The 24,579-nt window shown below is 35.7% G+C and overlaps 1 protein-coding gene across 31 annotated transcripts in view; it reads left to right on the top strand.

The window, feature by feature from the left end:
• RIMS2 (regulating synaptic membrane exocytosis 2) overlaps positions 1-24,579 on the top strand; it is a 575,734-nt gene that overhangs the window by 313,945 nt on the left and 237,210 nt on the right. For all 31 annotated transcript variants that reach the window (XM_075549390.1, XM_075549379.1, XM_075549382.1 and 28 more), the window contains one exon: positions 4,234-4,387. In XM_075549390.1, the coding sequence (XP_075405505.1) occupies positions 4,234-4,387 (154 nt within the window). The remainder of the gene's footprint in view (positions 1-4,233; positions 4,388-24,579) is intronic.

Below are 24,579 nucleotides of genomic sequence, written 5' to 3'. Positions count from 1 at the left end.
AAATAGAAATGTATTTTAAAATGAAAGCTGCTTCTGTGCATCTGTACTTGATAAAGCTATTTCCAGCTGTGATGTGAAGAATGAATTGGAGAGAAGCTACACAGGGGACTATTCTTCAGCTCCCAGCGCAATATGTTACCTGCTCCAGGCTGTTCAGTGTGTTTGGCATTCCTGAATAAATCAAATAGTAATCTCAAAGGAAAAATATCAAGCCATAAAAATGTTGAACTGGATGTTTAAGGATTTCAAGAGTGAGAAACCTTTTATCATTAGGGAAGAAGATTAATATAGTTGTTAAGGACAGGGATTCTGGAACCAACTGTATTGTTCTGTATTCTTGACACTCCCACTTTTCAATCTGGTGTCCTTGATTGAGTTATATAACCTTTTGATGCTTGCTTCAACTTCCTCTCCAACCAAGTGGGAATGAGAATAGTGTCGAGCCCCAAATTGCAAATTAACTTAAGTGGCTCCTAGAGCCCCTGTGTGCAGCCGAGGAGACACTGCCCAGTCCTGTGTCATCCTCGCAGTCTCTCCGGAGGACAGGTCCGATGTACAGGAGATGGAGTCTCACCAGTCTCTTCTAAGGAAAATTCGGGCTATACTTTCTCCAAGACAGATGTGATGCCATTCCTGTTGGGTTTCTCATTTCCAGCGTAATAACCATGTGACTCAAGGTATCCAATATCAGTCCATTGCACACCCCTAAAGGCCAGGCTAATGATCGTTAGGCATTCCATTTTATTTTGAAGATTCTCAGTTTTCTTATATGCATACTTCATGTTTTCCACATTCCATTAGTAATGGATGCTTGCAGCTGTTTCTCAAGTTGATTTGGGCCCCAGTGAAGGTCTTTGCTAATCTTACTCCTAAAGCGCACTCTGGCGCTAATTCTTCCAAGAAAGAGTTGTTTGTCTTCTGGCAGTCCATGATGTAGTCGCTATTTTTAGCCAATACCATGTTTCAAGATCATCAGTTCTTCTTTGATCTTCCTTCAGTTTTGTCATATACATACACAATTTAAAATACTCTGCCGAGTCAGGCGCGTGTTGTCCTTAACATTATATTTTTGCTTTCTAACTTTAAAGCAGACTTTTGTAGCAGATTTGTTCAAAGCTGCATGCCATAATTTCTTTTTGTTGTTGTTGTTTTTCTAAATCATTTTATTGGGGGCTCGTGCAACTCTTTTCACAATCCATACATACATCCCTTGTGTCAAGCACATTTGTATGTTTGTTGCCATCATCGTTCTCAAAACATTTTCTTTCTCCTTAAACCCTTGGTATCAGCTCCTCAGTTTCCCCCCTTCCTCCTTCATGAACCCTTGATAATTTATAAATCCTTATTATTTTTTCATGTCTTACACTGTCTCTCTTCACCCACATTTCTGTTGTCTGTCCCCCAGGGAGGGGATTATATGTAGATCATTGTGATCAGTTCCCTTTTCCCCACCTTCTCCTTCCCCTCCTGGTATCTCCACTCTCATTATTGGTCCTGAAGGGTTTATCAGTCCTAGATTCCCTGTGTTTCCAGCGCTGATTTGTACCAGTGTACATGCTCTGGTCTGGCCTGATTTGGAAGGTAGATTTGGGATCACGATAGCGGGAGGGGAGGGGGAAACAGCATTAACGAACGAGAGGAAAATTGTATGTTTCATCAGTGCTGTACTGCACCCTGACTGTCTCGTCTCCTCCCTGTGACCCTTTTGTAAGGAGATGTCCAGTTGCCTACAGATGGACTTTGGATCTCCACTACGCACTCCCCCTCATTCTCGATGTGATTTTTTTTGTTCTTTCATGCCTCATGCCTGATCCCTGCGACACCAAGTGACCACACAGGCTGGTGTGCTTCTTCCATGTGGGCTTTGTTACTTTCTAACTAGATACCCGCTTATTTATCTTCAAGCCTTTAAGACCCCAGATGCGATATCTTTTGATAGCCAGGCACCATCAGCTTTCTTCACCACATTTGCTTATGCACCTGCTCTGTCTATAGTGATCATGTCAGGAAGGCAAACATCATGGAATGCCAAGTTAATAGAACAAAGTATTCTTGCAATGAGGGAGTACTTGAGTAGAGGCCCACTGTCCATCTGCTACCTTAATACTAAACCTATAAATATATGCACATAGATTTCTGATTGATCTGTCCATGGGTGTAGATTGTTGATGCAGGCCTTTAGCAATGACAGTATTTTCTGGGTTAATCATGGTGATGTTTATTGGTCCAGTTGTGAGAATTTTGTTTTCTTTATCTTGAGGGGCTATCCATACTTCACCAGAGCTACAGTCTTTGGTCTTCATCAATAAGCGCTTCAAGTCCTCTCCTTTTCAGCAAGCAAGTCTGTGCTTCTGCAAACTCTAGCTTGTTAATTATTGATGCCGTGTTATTTGCACAGGCCAGCTTCTTGGATTATTTGCTCAGCATGCAGATTGAATAAGTACAGTGAAAGGTTGCTACCTGGCCCACTCTTTCCCCTGCTTCTAATATAGTCAGTATTCCCTGAGACTGTGTTAATGTCTCTCGTTCTGAGTACAAGTCCCATGTGAGCACAGTAATGTGTTTTGCAGTACCCATTCTTCAGTCTCAGTCAGGATTTGTTATGATGACACAAGCGAGTACCTTTGAGTGGTTGATAAAACACAAGTAAACATTTTTTTCTAGTATTTTCTTATTTTGTTCAAGACCCATGTGACATCAGTAATGACATTCCTTAATCTACAACACCTTCTGAATTTGGCTTCAAAATGGGCACAAATATGGATCTCTCCTAGTTAGTAAGTAAGGTAGCTAGCTGTCTTCTAAATTTCTTGGCATAAATTGTGACCTTTTGGAGCATTACATCTGTTTATTGAAGCACTTCCATTTGTATTCTGCCAACTCCTGGATACTTATTCTTCTTGTTATTTTTAATTAATGCAGTCATTGCAGCTTGAACTCCTTCCTTCAATATCACTGGGTTTTGATTGTGTGCTATCTCCATCTGCTAAACGTTAGGACCTCAAGTATTTGAACAGCAACCAGTTCTATTTGGTGCATTGATGCAGGGCCTTCCTTCCGTCTTGTTTCAATACTTCCTGCATCATCAATAATTTGTCCAGAGGATCATTCAGTATTACAACTTGTGGCTTGAGTTTTTTCCCTTCATTTTGTTCACCTTGAAGAATGTTGAATATATTCTCTTTTGTTTTTTCTTACTCCTGGTCTTTGTGCATTTTATTATAATAATACTTTGTCTTCTTGAGCTGCCCATTGGAATCTTTAGTTCACTTCTTTGATTTATTCATTTCATGTTTCATTATCTCTTTAGACATTCAATTAATTGTTCTTGTCTTTCTTTTTTTAATCTTCTTTTCTTTTTAAAACAGCTTTTGGCTTTCTTCATGTACAATGTCCTTGACTCCATTCAGGTCTTGTTCAGGGATGGTCATTGGTGTTCAGCATCAATTTTATTCTCTAGATGATCTCTAAATTTTGGTGTGATGTACTCCATTCATACTTTGACTCTCATGAACTGGTTTTGATGTAATATGGTGCATCATATGACCTCGCAGTTCCACTGTATAGTATATACTTAAGAGAACTGAAGGCAAGAACACAGATAATTATATGTCAATTTTTATTTTAAGAGCTACCGATAAGGAGTATCTTTTCTGAATATCTTATCTACTGAGATGGTAGCTGTTATTACAGATTTTTTAAAGTTTTCGTTGTTATGCCAGTAATGATGATACATTATGGTTGTAATGGTAAATGGATAATGACAATTGATGGCATAGTTGGTTATGCATTGGCTGCTAGCCACATAGTCAACAGTTAGAATTCACCAGCTCTGCAGGAGACACATGAGGCTGTCTGCTCCCTTGAAGACTGACAGCCTCGCTCGGAAACCCTGGGGAGCAGTTCTTCTTGACACTGTGGCATCCATATGAGTTCGAAGGGACTCGGTAGTAGGTTTTTTGGGAGGGGAGGGGGATATTTTGTTAATCATTGGGTATTCAAGGATATACAAAATAATTGTCTTAGATGTTTAAAGCAATATAATCAGTAAGAAGCTCTAAATATTTGTTTCATTTATTAAATAAACATATTGACAATTTTGCCACATAAAAGTGCCTTAATTCTAATGGAACATCACTACTGTGACATTACCATTATTACGAACGTCGTATGACCATGTAAGAGAATGTCTGTAATATTACTCCTAACATTCTTCTACTTCTTGGGTTTTAGATTTTAATTGAATTAGAAACAGCATTATTAGATGATGAGCCACATTGGTACAAACTTCAGACCCATGATGTCTCTTCGTTGCCACTCCCCCACCCTTCTCCGTATATGCCACGACGACAACTTCATGGAGAGAGCCCCACCCGAAGGCTGCAGCGTGAGTTTCCAAATATTGACTCCTATCTGTAGTGAGCTTTTCTAACCCTGAATGATAAATGTGACGCAGAATTACAGGACGCTGTTATGCGTATTGACAAGTATCTCCAGAGCTGTCAGTACAGCTTTTCAGTTGTTGAGCACACTGAAATGGTGGGACACCGGTAGTATTGATTTCGTCTTATAATTTCAAAGTGCTTTGTGGTTGTATTTTGGATGGTGTCACCTTATAAGAAGCAGTGAAGAGGTGATCTTATCTCTTAACATCTGATATTTAGAAATGAGATAGTGAATGGAATAGTTTAATCATTGATACCTAAGCTTAAAATTTAAACCTTACGAACCCAAGTATTTTATGAATGTATAGGATGGTAAGTACAACATATTGGTTGAAACCATAGCTTTGATCTTGCCTTGACACAAATTTAAATTTTCATTATCTTACCTAAGAATTGTATGACTTAAGAGACACAGTAACTTATTATGTCCCAATTTATTTATAGGATGGAAATAATGCCTGTAATACAGGGTGCTTATCAAGTGTTTCATAAATATCGATATATTGTTGTTTTATCAGCTTTTACATTTCTCCTGGATTATGCTAAATCCAACGTTTAGAAATAATAAAATCAACCCTGAGAATCTTAAGGAAATTCTGTGAAATGTTTCCCATTGAGAACTGAGTGTGCTGGATCTTAGCCAACCCAACCCCCACCCTCTCCATCCTTACCACCAATGATTCTATTAGCGAATGTAAATAAGTGGATGCTTACTGCTCTGGATGGTCGTGAGACCAGAATGCTCTGGATTCAGTAACATTTGTGTGTGTGTGTGTGTGTGTGTGTGTGTGTGTGTGTGTGTGAAGTAAACTTAGAGGAATGATTGGTACAGCCACATTTCAGTGGTATAAATTTTTTAGCATGGATTCACCAGATATCTTTATTAACCTTAGAAGTGAACCTGCAAAGATAACAAATAACTTTCATATGAATCATACCCTTTGTGCTAAATGAGTGGCTTGATTTATACACCAGAAGGCAGTTTGACAAATTCAAAATTAGAGGAAAAAATGGGTCCTATAAGATACTCGGTTATTTATAGAAAAGCCTAGAGAAAAACCTTCACTTGTTTATAAAATACTCTATTGAGTGATTGGAATATATTTCCACTACATACAGTTTATTGTGCTCGGGAGTCTTAATTGCACATTTATTCTGCTGCACACGCTGTGCTCAGCCTCTGCATAGTGAACACTCCTTTTTCAGAAACATGGCATCATATCTTTGTTGTAACAATTATACCTTTACAGTGAATTTTGTGCAGGTTGATTTTAAAGTGTCTACTCTTTCTGGCTACTATACATTATCTAATTCACAATGTAGGATGGCAGCTATATGAATGGTATATGAAAGGTACTACTAATACATTTTATTATATACTAACTTTTTCAACTTCAGGTTTCTAGACTAATATTGATAACACAAAAAACTCAGTACTGGTGGACATATTGGGATTATGCATTGGGCTGGTAACTGCAAGGTCAGCAGTTTGAAACCAGCAGTGTCTCTGTAGGGGAAAGATGAGAATTTTTACTCCTGTAAAGGTTTATAGCCTCAGAAATACATAGTCGGGTTTACTCTGTACTGTAAGGTCTCTGAATTAAAACTGACTTGATGGCAGCGAGGTGCTTTGTTTTGTTTTCTCTTTTTAATACAGGAAATGGTCATAGAGGATGGAGTAACTAAAAAAAGCTAGCAAGAAAGGCTTTTTAAAATGAGCAATCTGTATTAATTTGACAGAAATTTAGAGGATTGCATTTCATAGTAGAGAATGTAATGCTGAGGGAAAACAGAAAAATAAGTATTCAAAGCCCCTCATAAGAGCAGCTGCAAAAGCGTGCAAGAGTGCATTCTATCCCTTCAGCAGGTGATTGATAACTACTTGTGGGATTAAGCACCCAAATGCCAATTGACAGGTTGGTAATATGAGCCCACCACTGGTAAAGATGTGGCAGTATTATATTGTAAGACATGTGAACTCAGTGGGACCTATCTGCTCTGTTCTTCAGATTCATTATGAGTTGTAGTTCAACTTGAAGGCAGTAATTTAATGCTAACTAGCAATACTCTTTGTTACAGGATTCTACTTCACTCCACCCCCTCTAGTTGCTATTGAAACAATCAGATATGAAGTTTCATAATCACCCAGATTCATAGATCTACCTGAAGTTTTCCTTGTTTATTACACTCTAGTTAATTTTAAAAAAAGCAAAATAAAACAAAACTTCTTGCCATCAAGTTGATCTTGACTCATAGCAAGCCTGCGGAGCGAGGCTGTAAATCGGTAGAGGAGTAGAGAGCCTCTTCTTTCTCCAGTGAAATGGTTCATAGATTCAACCTGCTCTTCCCAGTTAGTAGCCCAACATATAACCCACCACACTACCAGGCATCCTTCCCTCGCTAATTCAGAGTAGCCCAAAAGAGAAACTATGAGGGTAGAGTATTGTCAGGTAAGTGTATGTGTCTAGGATTTTGAAGCAATTAATTTAAGATAATAAATTTTATAGCTGTTAATACTTTTCATCCTCAAAATTTCTCTTCTATTATTTAATCGTTAATAATAGTATATTTGCTCATGATTGATAAATTATTTCTTGATGTCCTGTCAATTTTGTCACTAATAAAATTAGTTACTCGTATTTGAACATGTAGCAGAATTTAATATTGTATACCTAAAACACTATTATAATTTATAAGCAATATATATGCCTTACAATAAGTAAAGCTATGCATCCTTCAAGGGAAATAAATAAAGTCTTAGGAAGTGGCATTACGAATAAGAACAAAGTCAACTACTTTTGGCTAAGAATTGCTTAGCGATGTCAAGGATAAGTCAAGGTGTGAGTAAATTTAAGCATGGTACTCATTTTTTTTTGAAAAAATCATCAATTACAAGATCCTCCATTCAAATTTTTTTCCTCTGGGCAGGACAAATACTGTACTTATTTATCAGTATGTTTCATATTGTCAATGATCATGATGATTCATGTATTTAGTAGGTCCCATGTACAAATGGCTATTGTCAAATGTTTATAATAACTTCTCATTTATTCCCTACACCTATATAATGTCAAATTTAGTAATCCATTCCCCATGTACATGAAGTGTACATGGATGCAAATATTTTAAATGACTAAATTATGATTTTCCAATTCTTTTCCCTCCCACTTATGATTTTCTATTCTAAATTTATAGATTAAAATGTTCCAAAGAAGTATTTTACAAAAAAAATACTTTATGTATTTAGATGCAAATGGTTTTGATTGTTATTAAAATTTAAGGAAACATTAAATCAATATAAAAATAATTGTTGCATATATCTTTTTATCATTTTATTAGGGACTCATACAACTCTTATCACAATCTATACATACATCAATTGTGTAAAGCACATCTGTACATTCATTTCCCTCATCATTCTCACAACATTTGCTTTCCACTTAAGCCCCTGGCATCAGGTCTTCATTTTTTTACCCCTCGCTCCCCGCTCCCTGCTCCCTCATGAACCCTAGATAATTTATAAATTATTATTTTGTTATATCTTACACTGTCTAATGTCTCTCTTCACTTACTTTTCTGTTGTCCATTCCCCAGGGAGGAGGTTATATGTAGATCCTTATCATCGGTTCCCCCTTTCCAACCCACCCTCCCTCCACCCTCCCAGTATCGCCATTCACACCACTGGTCCTGAAGGCATCATCTTCCCTGGATTCCCTGTGTTTCCAATTTCTCTCTGTACCAGTGTACACCCTCTGGTCTAGCCAGACTTAGTTGCATATATCTTAATAGTCAACCTTAGTATTTCGATAACTAAAATACATTAATAGAGAAGGCGAGTTGTTTTATTAGAAGGCAAAAATGTCACTCATTCATACAATTTTATTTTTAATTCATTAATGAGAAATCTTACTCATTGCTTCTATAGAACATAAAACCCATTACCTTGTAAAGTGTGCTTTATGATGTTTAAGTTTTTATTGGTACCCGTTCTTTATTCTTATTCTCATTCAGTTAAAACTATAATGCATCTTAATTGGACATCCCTCTTTAATATGATGGAAGTCAATAAAAAATGTTTACTACCTAAATTCCTATTAACCATTGTTTTCCCATATCCTGATATACAGTTTTCTTTAACATGATTCTTTCTTTTACCTCATCTCAATTCCATTCATTTCTTTGACTTCAAAATGCTAATTCTTAGTAAAATTAGCAATTAGCACATCTTTCAAAAATTACACTATTCTCAATAAAGAGCATAAAATATACTATATTTCATTCAGACTTGTGACTAAGAATCATCAAAAATTAATGGAAATTATTAGTAAAGTAACGAAAATAATACTACTAAAATATTGGATTGGAGAAACATTTTTTCATAAAGAAATTTTTTAGGATTTGAACTATTTGGGTGATTCCAACTAGTTGCTTATTTATCTCTTCAAATTTTCTGTCCTAAAATGATTTATACATGTATCTGTAATTACACGTCCAACCTACAGTGTCCAGTTTCTATGCAAAGACAATGCTGTAAATTGTCTTCCTGAAGATAGAGTTCTCACTTCAAGATCTATATGTAATTTTCTTAGAAATTCCGATATCCTTCCCCAAGACCGTCCTCTTATATACAGACATATCATATGAGGGTAAGTAAGTAAAAAGTATTACTGCTGGGGTTCTAGTTCATGCATTCACAGGTTTACCCCAAACAAAACAGTAGATGGCTGTTCAGTAGATGGCTTGCGATCAGTAGGTGGCTGCAGACAAATGCTCTCAGTGATACACTTGTCTTACTCTCCATAAGAGGCCTTCTAAAAGGAAGGGCCAACGAACAATCGCTTCTAAAGGGATCTTCCAAGCCAGTGAAATTCAATAAAGAGAGGTCATGTCAGGGTATGGCAACTGCTCCTTTGCCTTCCAAGGAGGTACTATTGGTAGTTCTTCTTAAAATACACAGGACACAGGAGTTATTATGAAGACATTTAAAGAAAATAGGAACCTGCAGGTTTGAGGAAAAGGCAGGAAAGTCGGACTAAAGACCTCTTTTCCATCATGCAAACACACTTGCTTATTCCTCAAGGGAGCAAGCACTGTCCTCTAAGAATTGGGGTGAAATATTATCCTATCCTCCCCACAGCCCGAATCTTGCCCTTCCTGCTCTCGAGTTCATTTGTGCTACCCCAGTGCTCCTCCCTACACTTGCTGATTTTTTTGTGGGGAGAAACTCACCAGTCTGTTCGTAGTCTGTCTGGAAGTTCTGTTGAAACCTATTGCGTGTCATGATAAGAAGCTGACAGGTGGTGGCTGGAATAGAGGTGCATTGGCCAGGAATTGACCCGAGTCTACTGTAGGGAGCGTGAGAATTTTACCAAAGAACCACTGCCACCCTCATTTTGCCCACAGTTTATACTTTTTACTGGGAAGACTGTTGGTACATCATTTTCATAAAGCTTCACATTTTTTGTGTGTATAAGAAAGCTTTATAGAAAGAGTAATTGTACATTAAGAAAGCATCCCAGCCCCGTCCAAACCAAGTCCATCAGTCCGATATTAGCCCACTTGTCCAATACCAATCTATAAAGTCCTCTTCATTCGGTATCATTGCATGTGTTTTGTGAGTCTGAAAAGCTTCACATTTTTAAACCTACTTTTGACTGATGTATAGTATACATAAAGTAATGCATATAAATCATAAATGCAAGAGGGCTTCAAAAAGTTTGAAAAATTGGAATTAAAAGGTAACATAGAATAGTTTTGCTACTTTTGAATTTCATATGCATTTATGAATCATATAGACCTGGCATTATACATTATATTATTTTTTATATCTGGGTATTTTACCAGTGTGCTTGGAGTTTAATTTTATTAAGATTATAGCTAATTTATTTTCACTTCTATATGGTATTCATTTCAGTACATAATATAAATATTTATATATTCTCATATTGATTAACTGTCATTTTGCCTCCACTTTTTGGCTATTACTAAGAGTGCTGCTACAGACATTCTTGTCGCACTTTTTGAAAAGCTTGTGTCTTTGTTGTTGCCAGGACTATCACGTGAAGTAGAGTGGATACATGCAGAACATGTTGCCTAATAGTTTCCCAAAATTGTGCCAATGTGTGCTTTTTACAGCAGTGAATGAGGGTTTCGTTATCCCCATAACCTTGAGTTCAAGTGGGACTTCAAGAGTTTATGGGAAAACTTCGTTATCTTTTCATCTCATTTTTCTATCGCTGTTTCAAAGCCCCCAATACTTGTTCTTTTCAGTGCTTTTTAGTAGCTGTGCAGGTGGGGTTCAGGTGGTGTTCATTGTTCCTCTGTGGCTTTGAGTTGCATTTCTATAATAACCTTTTCATTGGTAAATTAGGTATTTGTATGTTCTCTTTTATAAAGGACCTGATCAAAATTCTTGTTCATTCTTCTTCTTTGCTATCTGTCTTTTATAATTGATTCATAAGAGTTTTATTAAACCTTCTATTTGAGTTATTTTGGAGACATGTATTCTAATCTGTGGCATGACTTGGCACTCTTTAATGGAGTCTTAATCAAGAAAAGATTTTAATGTTTATTTTCATTTTAAATTTAGGGTTATCAGTTTTTTAATATTCTATTTATTTTCCTATGTTTTTTCCTAGAATATTATTTCACCAATCTTATTAAATCTACAGTACATTCGGAATTGATTTTTATATGGTATTAGGTAAAGATTAAGGTTCATTCCTTATTACCCTTTACACTTGATTTAGCATGCTGAATGTAAAGATGATTTTCTGAACTTTATTCAGCTGGACTATTTTTAACACTTTTATTGGCATGTAATAAATATATCATATAATTCAATAGTTCAGTCACATTAAGAAGAGTTGTACAATCAACATTACAATCAGTTTTACAATATATTTTTTGGTCTCTTTTTTGTCAGTTCCTCATTTCCTCCCAATCCCCCTGCCATAACTCCACCAATAATCCAGTTACTGTCTCTGTAGATTTACCTATCCTAGATTTCATATACAGAAAAACATTTTAAAATAATAAAATAAAAATAACAAAATATCTCTATTGAGAAGAAAGCCAAAAATATTAAAAACTAGAACAAATTTAAAATGGATCAAAAGGGAGATCAAGGGAGACAGTACAAATTATAGTCGTAACTGTGCCTGCTGTCATCCACCGTCCAGCGCACCCTGCATAATAGCGAAGCTATTCACAGCCCTGGTCTAGAGTCAGAAGGGTTCACCAGATGCTGACTCCACATGTGTTCCCTTCACTTTAAAAAAGCGGAATCAACTTCACTATGGGTCCAAAGGGAGATTAAATGATAACTTTAACCAACAACATCTACCTTGGTCAACTTTACAAAATTCTCTGCCTGATGACACGGCTATTCCCATTCCTCAACTATAGTGCCCTACCAAATTGCCTTAATTATTGTTCCTGGATAATGAATTTTGGAACCTAATTCACCCAAATTTGGTCATTAAAATTGTTGTTGCTATTCTAGTGTTAATATTTTGCATTAGTAAGTAGAGTGTCAAAAACCATTTTTCACGAGTATCCTTTTTGTAATTTTATTCAAATCGCATCAGTCAATTTGGCAAGAATTGAAATATTTACATGGAATGGTGTATCTCTAAATATTATTTGAATGGAATTAATGTAGAGTTTTAAAATACCTTCATTAAATCTATCCCTAGAAATTTGTTTTATATAGATACTGTTATATATAAATTATGTTTTTGGTAATTTGTTCTTTAATCTAAAAATTGTGAATCTTAATAACCCCATCTAATTCAGAATAAAAGTGTTCATTTAAGAAAAAACTAAAACATTCCAAAAATTTACAATTTAACAACACTTCTTAAGAAATCCACCTGTCCCCACCAGCCTGTGTGAACAGGAAGTGTCGATGGGATCAGGTGTCAGGCATCTAAGACCCAGAACAAAATCATACCAAAGTGAATAGGGGGGAGTCGTGGAGTGGAGACCCAAAGCCCATCTGTAGACAATGGGACATCCCCTTACAGAAGGGTCACAAGGAAGAGATAAGCCAGTCAGGGTGCAGTGTAGCGCCAATGACACATACATCTTCACTCTAATTCTTTAATGCTTCCTCCTTCCTCCATCCCCACTATCATGACCTCAGTTCTACCTTACAAATCTGACTAGACCAGAACATAAACACTGTTACAGATAAGAGCCAGCAGCACAGGGAATCCAGGACAGATAATCCTCTCAGGACCAACAATGAGAATAGAGATACCAGGAGGAAAATGGGAAGTGGGGGGGGATCGATCATAATGATCTACATATAACCCCCTCCCAGGGGGATGAACAACAAGAAACTGGGTGAAGGGTGACATAGGACTATGTTAAATATGAAAAGAATAATCTATAACTTATCAAGTGCTCATGAGCAAGGGTGGAGGAGGGAGAGGGGAAATGAGGAGCTTATATCAAGGGCTTAAGTAGAAAGAAAATGCTTTTAAAATGATGATGGCAACATATGTACAAATGTGCTTGACACATGGATGAATATGTGGATTGTGATAAGAGATGTAAGAGTCCCCAATAAAAGTATTTAATGACAATTAAAAAGAGAAATTCACATGTGAATAAAAGCACCACATGTTTCCTTTACTGAATTTAAATGCATGCTATTTAGTTATCTGTGAATGACAGTTTTTGTTTTGTTTTACTCCCTGTCCCCTCTTTAAAACTACTGTATCTTGATTTTCTTCTCTTTAAAAAAAAAACATGTTATTAGGGGCTCATACAACTCTTATCACAATATATACATACATCAATTGTATAAAGCACATCTGTACATTCTTTGCCCTAATCATTTTCAAAGCATTTGCATTTTCTTCTCTTTTACTTAGTACATTTGCTAGGTCCCAAATGCAATGCTGCATAGAGTGATGTTGTTGAGTAGATGCTGACACTCATGTTTTGTTCTGCATTCCTTGGGAAGAGCATTGTATGCCCATTGTAATGAATTTGTGTGATATTTTATGAGATTCAGAAAGATGTCTTTTACTCCTACTTTGGTGTGAGTTCTTAGTGATGAATGTTTTTGAAGTTTATCAAATGATTTCTTTCTGCTCATGACATTTCTTTTTATTAATGTGGTGAATCACATTGGTTTTCTAATATTATTTATAGAATATACTCAGCTCATGAGCTGTACTACTTTCTCTACATCTAAATTTAATTTGCTAACGTTTTTTTAAGAGATTTCTTGAGAGTCAAGGACTGTCATTTCATGTTTTGTCATCTGGCTTTGTACAAGAATTTGGGCATTTCCCTTGTGTTCACATAGATGGTTTTCCTTTTCCTGCCATATTATAATCTGTCAGTTTTGATTTCAATGCCATGGCTGTCCTCATAAAAAGTATCTGGAAATAGCTCTTCATTAAAAAATGTTTGGAGTACCTTGTGCATTCTTGATATTGATCCTTAATTAAAGGTTTAGAAGTATTTACAGTTGACATCATTAGCATTGCTTGGATAGATTTGAAATGACAATTTTAGTTTCTCTACTAGATTTAGAACTACTCAAATTTATATCTTCTCATGTCAAGTGTGTTAAAGTTGGTTCTTTATCGAAATGTAAACATTGTTCTTAATATTTTTAATTTATATTCACAATGGCATTGATAAAAACGTATTTTTTCTTTATTATTGAGAGGGTAATTATGTTTTGGGTTTTTTTGTTGTTGTTGCTGGTTTTGGTCCTTGGCTGCTTCTCCTCCCTCCCCTGTTCCCAGGTGATTTGTTAGTGATCTGTCACTTCTATCAGTGTTTCAAAGCCTCCAGTGCTTTGTTTTGTTTACATTCTAGTCTTTTATTCTTAGTTCCTCTATCTTTTCTTTAGGCTTAATCCTTTTATTCTTTGTCCACTTCTTCAGAAGGAAACTTGGATACTCTTTAATGTGGTGCTTTCATTCACATGTGGGCTATTTAGGAATATGTTGTTACATTCCAAACTTTTGCAATGTTCTAGTTTTTCTTTTTAAATGATTTTTAAAATTCTGAATTAGATGGGGTAGTTTACCTTAGACTGTCAATTTTGCATTCCACAATTTAAACTACCAATCAATAACCCACTTCCATGTTCTACACTCCCTTCTCCTGATTCTTTTCTCCCTTTTGGGTAGCACCACCCTTTCTTTCACCTGTTCCGGTACCATCAGCCTTCTAGTCTGTTGCTGCATTTTCCCACCCTTCCCTTCCCTCCCGTGGGAGCCTTGGAAGTGTGTTCTTTTGGGGTGCAAGTTTGGCCCTGTTTTTATCTCTATAGTAGTGGCCTCGTACAGTATCTGACCACTTGTGGTTGATCAACTTCCCTCACCATGGTGTTCACCAGGTTCATCCATATCATGTGTTTGTGGTTTAACCTTTTTTTTCAATGATGCATAGTATGTCATTGTGTGTATGTACCAAAGTTTCTCTATCCATTCTTTTACTATTGGACATTTGGGCTGTTTCCGACTTCCTTCTGTGAGTTGTGCTGTGATGAGCATGAGCGTGCCCGTTATCTGTTAATGTTACTGCTCTTACTTCTTTAGTAATACCCCAGCAGAGGTATTGTTGCAATTTCTGTTCTCAGTAGTCTGAAGTAGCATCATATTGCTTTTCACAAGGGATGCACGTATCTACAGACCCACATGTTTGTTGTTGTTATTGTTTGTTTGTTTTTAGACTGTTGTTGTTTGTGTAAGAAGGTATTTCATCGTTGTTTTGTTTCTAGTTAGTGATTTTCATTTGTAGTTTAATTCCTATCTTGTCAGAGAAATGTATTCTAAGAAAGCTATTTAGACTGTTTAAAATTAGTATATGCTTGCTTTGGCCTCAAAAAGAACGTGGGTGCATTTCTGTATATGTCAAGTAGATCAAGTTTATTAATTTTATTTCCAAACTATATATCTTTGCAGATTTTTCTCTGATTATCTCATCAGTTATTAAGTAACATATGGTGAAGGCTCTATGATTGCAAACCTCTTTTTTTTCCCTTTAAATTGTACCAGTGTTTGCTTTGTGAAACTATGTTCTTGGGAGCATAGAGATTTTTTCCCTAGTAGACTAATTGAGCATTACATAATGCCCTCATGAGACTTAGAAATGTATTTTGCAGTCAGATCCACTTGCTTTGATGTTACAATTGCTGTAGCTGCTTTATTTAGGTTTATGTTTGTGTGATGTGTTTTTCTCAATTCTTATACCTTTCACCTCTCTGTGTTCTATATTTATGGTTTATAATTTCTAAAAAGCATACAATAGTTGGCTTTTGTACCAAGCATTATCTTTTAGTTTAGATAATGTATACCTTTACATATAATGCCATTATGCTCAAATTTGGTTTCAGATCACATTCATTGCTGTTTGTTTTCAGTTTATCCCACCTGTTAATGTTCTCATTTGTTTTCTTTTGAAATCCTCATTATTTTAATGCTATCAACAAATATTTGTTAAATATTTGTTATGTTCATTATAATGAGCCCTGATGACACAGAGGCTAATCACGAGATTACTAACAAGTTGTTCAAACCTACTGTCTAGTCCATGGGAAAGATTACAGCCTAAGAAACTCCAGGAGGCAGTTCTATCATTTCCCACAGCATCACTAAGAGTGGGAATCAGCTTCACAGCAATGAGGCCTTCTATGGTGCTTAATTTGTGATTGACCAAAAGATACATCATACTTACCAAGTAAAATTTTTATTCACAATCTTGAATGTGAAGGACACTTGGTATTTTTTTCAAAACTCAAATTTAATTCAATTGCATTGCCTTTACCCAGACTGTTAAGTTGTCTTTGCACATCTGTACCTCTTCTCACCACAACAGAGGTTGTCAGAAGTGCACAAAAGAACAACTTTCTGGAATGACTCACTGATTTTTTTATGTTTATTGATATGACTGATATGTCTGTGTTAATCTGGGTTGACTATAGAAATAAATCAGGAAGCACTCATCTGTGTAAGAGAGAGATTTATGTCAAGAGTAATTTTATATTAAATAAACATCCAGATCAAGTCCTCCGTTCCCCACCCTAACATCCAGGAACCCTTATTATTATATTGTATATTATTATTTTTGTTTGGGGTCATATCTTACATCATCCAGTATATCCGTTCACCTACAATTCTGTTATATGTTCCCCTCACGTGGGGTTATGTAGTCATCATTGCTATCACTTACCCCTTACTTCCCTTCTCCACACTCTTCCTGCACCCTCAGGGAATCATTACTCCTTTTACTGTTTTGGAAGGGTTTTCCAGGCTTTTATGTGTATCAAATAATCTTAATTAAACAAATGAACCTACTCAGATCTACCAAGATTAATGAGGTAAAAACAAAGACCCTAGTGGTAAGGGGAGGAAATATTAAAGAACTAGTAGATAGTTATGTATTTCATCAGTGCTATACCACACCCTAGAATATCATCCCTTCCATGTGGCCCTTTTGAAAGGGACTGTCTAATTATGTTACAGGAGGGTTTGGGGTCTCCATTTTTAACATATTCTCCTATATTTACTTCACCACACTTTCAATCCAAGAATTGGGTCTTGGTTATAGGGCATGTATTTTGAATATGCAGGTAAATCCTTGTGAATGTAAATATTTTATATGTCAAAGTCTCTGGGAAGCTCAGCCTTAAGTGCTTGACTACAAGCCAATGGACTGGCATTCAGAACCCACACAAAGGTGTCTCGGCAGACAGGCATGGTGATCTTCTCAAAGGCTGTCACCCTGGAAACCCTGCAGAGTTTCTGGACTCTGCATATGGGTCATCAGGGTTGAAATCGGATGTATGGCAATGAACAGCATCAACTCCTAACTCTGTTACTAAAAGAGTGTTTGACTGGATACAGGGATGTCTGGAAAAAAAATTTGAAACTACTGAAATCCCAAGAATCAACTATTTTTTTAAAAACTTTTAAAATGTGTGTTGTTTCAGCCTGTAAAATCCCTTTTCAATATAGATATTTAGTAAGATGTACTATAAAGTTTGATGTTTTTGCTTAGGGAATATTTGTTAAGGAACAATTCATTGATATCAAATTTAAACTTACATAGAACATAGCTATTAAGTCTATTTTAAATGGAAATGTTTTAGGATATGTTTGAAAGCTGATAATTAGAGTGATAGTAAGTGTTGGTCATACCTGCTAATTAGAAGAATAGTGTTGATTTGTTATTGTGTTCTATTTTTTAAAATTGTACTCAACCTGATTCAGCTCATCTTTAACTTGTTAATATAATTTCAGTATAAAAGTTAAAATACTGACAGAATTATTCAATCTAATACTTTATAATCATATTTTCTGTAATTTCGTACATAAATCTGTAAGAAATGTCTATAAGGTTGCCAGAATTTAGTTCTTCCCCACTTTCTAAATAAAAAATTTCATGCCATCAAATTGATTTGGACTCTGGCCCTGTGGATTCCCAAAGCTGTAACTCTTTGTAGGCGTGGAATGCCTTGTCTTTCTCTTTTGGAGTGGCGGGTGGTTTCTAACTGGTAGCTTGTGGTTAGCAGCCTACACTACCAAACCAGGTTCATAATTCCACCACTCTCTAATGGGACACATCCATCATTGGAAGACATGCCAGGCATTCTACTTTGTCATTTGTTAAATGATATTTGGAATTGTTAATCAAATTTTAAGTATTTATTGTAATATTATAAATGAAGAGTCCATAATTATCTTTGAGTGCATAATTTTACTTTCTTGTGATTTACTTGTATTTTGACTAACAACTTTTATGCATTAGGTTAGATATATACGTTTTTCCTAGGATTAGAGCATCTTTTCATTACTTTGCTATTTTTGTAACATTATAGTTCACATAACCTTTTAAATCCTCAATGTATATTCTAACAACAATGTACTCATCTTTCAATATGAATGTCTTAATATTTAGATAACATAAAAATGTTAATATTTATGCAGAGTAAATATTTTTCAATTATATTTTGCAAGCATACTGGAAACATATTCTGCATGGTGTATATGTTTGTTATTAAGTAAGAGTGTAAAATAACTGTTCCCTGTAAATTTCATTATATATATCTGCACACTAAGAATTGAATTTATAACTGTTAGTTTATTAATTCATTTTATTTACCGTCTCTTGTTCCCCGCAGCCTCTAATAATTGTGTTGAATAAAAATAAGTTATCATTTGAATTTTACTAATTTGTAGATCTAGCTGTCTTTTGCATTGCATTGTGAATTATATGGTTTGTCTATATCTTAAAATAAAAATGCTAAACTACAAGCTGTATTGTAAAACAAAAATTTGATTTTCCTTGCTAGATATAAAGACTTTTAAAATGCCATCTTGACATTACTCTAACATTTTTTTTCCAGATAAAGGCTTATGTTCATATAATCCAGGTAAATTTTAGCATGTGTAGTGTTTAATGCATGTATGCATATGCGCAGTTTAATTGGTTTTGTTGTTTTGTGTTTTGTCTGCCTATTGTGCACATGATAAATTTCTGAAAAAATGATTAGTAACATCTATTTTCTGCCTACAAAATTTCCAGTTTCTCCATGTTGACATCTTTATTATTTTAGAATTGAAAACCACATGTTGCCATAGAGTGATTTATCTCTCAGTGTGTCTAATATTGTCTCTTTGGTACTATTCTGTCAGTGAAGTTTGTTTAGTATGTATTATGTTATTATACTTGCTGTTTTGGAAAAATTGTATTTACATGGATATAATTTACAATGTAGTTGATTTATGGAGGGTTTGTTTGTGTTGAACTGCCTAAGCATGTTAAATTAGATAATAATTCGGTCTAAACTGTTTGCTGTAGTTTCCACTAATCTTATCAATTTTATACTATTACCCGAGGAAAATTATATTACTCTTATATAGTATGACTTTTCATTTCACATATGCACAGAGAATATGGTGTGCTATTTTAAATTGATGTTCAATTTTGTTAGTCACTGATATGTCCCTTGACTTGAACAATTTTAATTTGAAAATGTGCTTAACCAATTTTTAAAATATTTGATATAACTTTCCCTCTTAAAAATATTAAGTAATTATGAAAAGCCTCAGACATACACTCTAAGTTTTTTAATTCACTGGGGTAGACTACCAATTTCAGCTGATACGGAAGAAAAGAGACTATGTTTATTCTCTTATCTCAAGCATGAAAATGGAAAAAAAAGATAGATGAAAAGATTGCTTGCTAGAGACTGGATAGCAGGCACTTTAAGGACAGTTCCTCTTGAGAAGGCAAACACATGAGTTCCTCCTTCCCTGAGCTACAGAGATGAAGTTGGGGTTTGAGTGATCCAAAAGGCGAGGGTCCACAGAGCAGGTTCTGAGAAAGAGAGAATTGCGTGGAGAAAGAACTCCAAGCTGCCTTGATTTCCAGTCTCCTCGTGACGACTCTACCTCAGGCCTGTCAAGAACCATGGAAAAGGATCAGAGGCAGCAGTGCCTGAACGTTGTGTGTTCTTTTAAGGAAGACTGGAAAGTTTAAAATCCAGGTAGCATTGTGTTAAATAAACAAAAAGACCTGACCTCATTAGGAATAATTAACTTTACACTGAGAATTATAGCACAAAAATTAAGTATGCATACTAAAAGCAGGGATCGAAAGATCCATATGTTTCTGAGTAACTTAACTGCATTCAGAACAAAGTTTAAGACTATAGGAATAGAAAACTCTACAACACACAGCAATGTAAAAATCACAATGGCTGGCACCATATAAAATATAACTAGATTTTATATAGATAGGAAAACAACAAAAACATAAAAGGAGGTAATTCAATAAAATCCAAGCTATAAAAGGCACAGATGCTCAATTAGTAAGTATATTGCAATAATTATAATAAGTGTGTTTTATGTATCCAAACCATTAAGTACAGATCTGGAAGCTATAAAGGACCTATATAGAACATCTATATATATTAACCACAATATCTGAAATGGAAATATTGAATGAAGTTATTGACAGAATAAACATTGCAGAGATAAATATTAGTGAACTTGAAGATATAACATAGAAATTATCCAAAATGAACCACAGATAAAAGAATATATTTTCAAATGAAAGATTCTCTATAAACTGTGAGACAACCTCAATCACTCTGGTGCCCAGATAGCTGAAGTTCTCGTGGAAGAGGGGAAGGAACAGAACTATTTATAAACAACCAATCCGTGATTATATCAAATAGTCCACATACCCAGTCAAAAGGCAGAGATTATCAGATTGGATACATTGAAGCCTAGACATAGAAGAGATGACAGGATCCAAATTTGCCTAAACGAAACCCACTTAAAATATAAAAACACATGATAGATTTAAAATCTACAAGTGAAAAAAGATGTACCATACTATCACTAATCAAAAGAAAGCTGGAAAGGTGATATTAATATCAAACAAGGTAGGATTCAGAGCAAAGACTATTATGAGCTATAAAGGAAGTTATTTCATAATATTAAAGGAGTAAATTAATCAGAAGCACAAAGAAGCCCTAAACATTTCAAAGGTAAGCCCAACCCATGGCTATGGAATCACCTGTGACTCAGAGTGACTCCAAGTATTAAAAAAATGCTTCACAGTGATTTTTTTCATCTGTAATCTTTGCAGTTTACAGGCTCAAACATAACAATTGTGAGGGCAACGTAGGGCCAGGGAATGCTTTGTTCTTTTGTACATATTCGTTCACTATGTGTTGCAAATGACATATGTTATAACTACAATAACAATAGTAGAGCTTCAAATTACATAAAGAAAAATAATAGAGATAATTGGACAAAAACAAAGCTAAGATCCAATTATGTTCGGTTCATATTTCATAATATTGCTATCTATAAAAGAGCAAAATACAAATCGTTTGGAGGTGAAGTATACCAAAGGGTAAGCTAAATGTGTCTTTTGCAAAAAGTCTCCAACAGAAAGCTGGCATACTCTGCTAGCAGTAGAGAAAATATGCTTTAAGACAAATACAGGACTCTCAACGATAAGGTATATTTTATGGTAATAAAATTCTAATTTTGTTAAGAAGATGTAGCAATTATACACGTAAACATACATAAAACAATGAAGCTTCAAATTATATGAAGCAAATATTAAAACATTGGAGAAATATGCATCTTAACAATACTACACAACACTGAATAACTCACTTTCAGTAGTAACTACTCTCAACCAAACAAAAAGCTAAAAAACAAAATTTAGCTTTCGATATGAATTACAACTTTATGTAAAAAAATAAAAAAGCAAGCTCCTCACAACTGGACAATAGGTAGCATCATGATAAAAAGGAAAACAGATTGAAATTTTCAAGGATTTCATCTTGCGTAGGTCCACAATCAATGCTCATGGAAGCTTCAGTCCAGAAATTAAACACTGCATTGTACTGGATATATTTGGTGCACAAGATCTATTTAAAATATTGAAGAGCAAGGATGTCACTTTGTCGACTGATGTGCACCTGACCTGTACACCAGCGTATTTTGAATTGCTTCATGTGCATTGAAAGTTGGACATGGAATGAGGAAGACTGAAGGAAGAATCCATGCTTTTACATTAGAGTGCTGGCAATTTATATTGAAAGTATCATGGAGTACCAAAAGATAAACAAATCTGTCTTGAAAGAAATAAAACCAGAATGCTCCTTAGGATTGAGGATGGTAAGATTTGGTCTCGCTTATTTTGGACATGCTACCAGGAGAGGCCAGTTCTTGGAGAAGGGCATCATGATAGGTAACGCAGAAGGGCAGCAAAACGGAAGAATTCATGCAAGCAGGTGGAATGAGACAGTGGCTTCCGGTGGGCTCCAGCTGACAATTGTGAGACTGGCTTAGAATGGGACAGGGCTGCATTCCCTTACACTTAGATACATAACATCTCTAGGGAGGCTGCGTCAGAACCCAACAACAGGATACAGAACAAGGAGGTAGACTTACACAACACTATCAACTGATTTGACTTAAATGACTGCAATTGGTATTCCATCCAGCACTAAGGGAATGCATTCTTTTTTCCCCCAAGTGTATGAGGGGTACCCCCACCCAAAAAATGGAAAAACATTCCGTTGGGTGGAGCTTTCGTCGCACGTGTTTTTCCAGCTAGGCGAGCACTGAGCAACTCGCTCTGAGTGAGTGCTTCAGTGGTGTTGCCTGAGAAGGTGCTCTCTGGTCACTTGGAATTTTTTCATAAAAGCAATTTTTCACTTGAACTTTGTTTTTTGTGATGGCCGATTTAAGAGAAAAGCATGTGGCTCTGAAATTTTGTTTCCTGCTCAGAAAAAATGCCACAGAAACTGTTGTGATGTTGAACACAGCTTACAAAGACAATGAGCTCTATAGGAAAAACTCAACTGTACCAGTGGTTATCTCGTTTCAATACGGTACAATGTTGATTGATGACAAACCTTGTTCTAGATGTCCGTCAAATTCCTGAATGGATGGAAATGTCTACTCATATTATATTTGGAGTTCATTCCACCAGGTCAGACTGTTAATCAAGCTTTCTATTTAGAGGTTCTGAAAAGATGTGTAACAGAGTGCGACAAAAAGGCCTGAAAAGATTGTGTAACAGAGTGCGACAAAAAAGGCCTGATTTCTGGTGGAGGTGGGGACTGGTTTTTCTACCATGACAATGCAGCACCTGTTCATGCAGCCATCTCAGGGCACCAGTTTTGGGCAAAAACCAGCATGCCTCTCTTGCACCACGCACCTGACTCACCTGACCTTGCTCCATGCAACTTCTCTTTGTTTCCCTGAATGAAGAGGGACGTGAAAGGACAGCGATTTGATGACATAAGCAAAAAACAAGGGAGGTGCTGCCAGCCATTCAGGCAGATGATTTCAAAAATGTTTCCAAGAATATAATTGCAGATTTGACACATATTAAGTATAAAGGAGAGTAAAAAACTTAAATACATAGAATAAGAAAAATTCCAGGTTTTTTGGGGGTGTTGTACCCCCTTGTATGTAGGAACAGGGAAAAAATATGTGAGGTATTCTCCAAGATAAGACCATATGGCAGACTATCCAAAGTAAATTTAAAAGAATTAAACAAGGAGTTCTCTGATCACAATAGAATTGAATTAGAGATCAACAGCTAAATTTGATCAAGAACTAAATTTGAATATATATCTATATATATATTTGGAAGTTGTAGGACAACCATCTAAATCAGTAGTTCTCAACCTTCCTAATGCTGCAAAACCCTTTCATACAGTTTCTCATGTTGTAGTGATCGCCCAAACTTAAAATTATTTTCGTGGCTACTTCATCACTGTCATTTTGCTACTGTTATGAATTGGGCAACCCTTGTGAAAGGGTTGTTTGACCCCCAAAGGGGTCTCAACCCACAGGTTGAGAACTGCTGATCTAATGATCGATGGGTAAATAAGATAGCATATGGAAAATAAAAACATTTATCTATCAACTGAATGAATACAAAAACAGATATAAATTTCAAACCATGCAGTTAAAGCACGTTTAAAAGGAAATTGATATGACCAAAAAACCGTGTTTCTTCTACCTTTTTGCTGTTAGGTGCCATGTCACCTTACAAATAACAGAGCAAAATGCTGACCAGCCCAGCGCCATCACTATTGTAGTGCCTTTGTGGCAGCCACGAAGTTTGCCTATCTCGTTGCAGGTCTCTTTGTCAGTGACCCAGAACTTTCCAAAACTTGATAACTTTCTCCAGTGATCACTCTTACATGGTGATGTATCCAAAGTAAATGAGATGAAGTCTAGACATTCTTATTTCTAGGAAGTATTTTGGTGGTACTTTCTCTAAGACTGGTCCCACCCCTATTCTTCTGGCCATTGAAGGTATATTCATTCTTCTTTGCCAGTACAAGAATTAGAAGATGTCAGTTCTTAGCCATGTTTCTTTCTTCATTGCCCATATTTCGCATGTATATGAGGTGAATTAAAATGTCGAGCATGGCTTAGACCAAGCTCACCTTATCATCAACGTAACATGTTTACTTTTTAATGATTTAAAGTAGTTTTATGTTGCAGTTTTGTCAAATTCACAACATAATTTGGTGTTGTGATGTTGCTATCATGGGTGTTGATTGTTCGTGCAAATCGACAATGAAATCCTTGGCAGCTTGTGCTTCTTC

Source organism: Tenrec ecaudatus, chromosome 5 (assembly GCF_050624435.1).
Source record: "Tenrec ecaudatus isolate mTenEca1 chromosome 5, mTenEca1.hap1, whole genome shotgun sequence".
NCBI lineage: Eukaryota > Metazoa > Chordata > Mammalia > Afrosoricida > Tenrecidae > Tenrec > Tenrec ecaudatus.
This window is presented reverse-complemented; position numbering and strand designations above follow the sequence as displayed.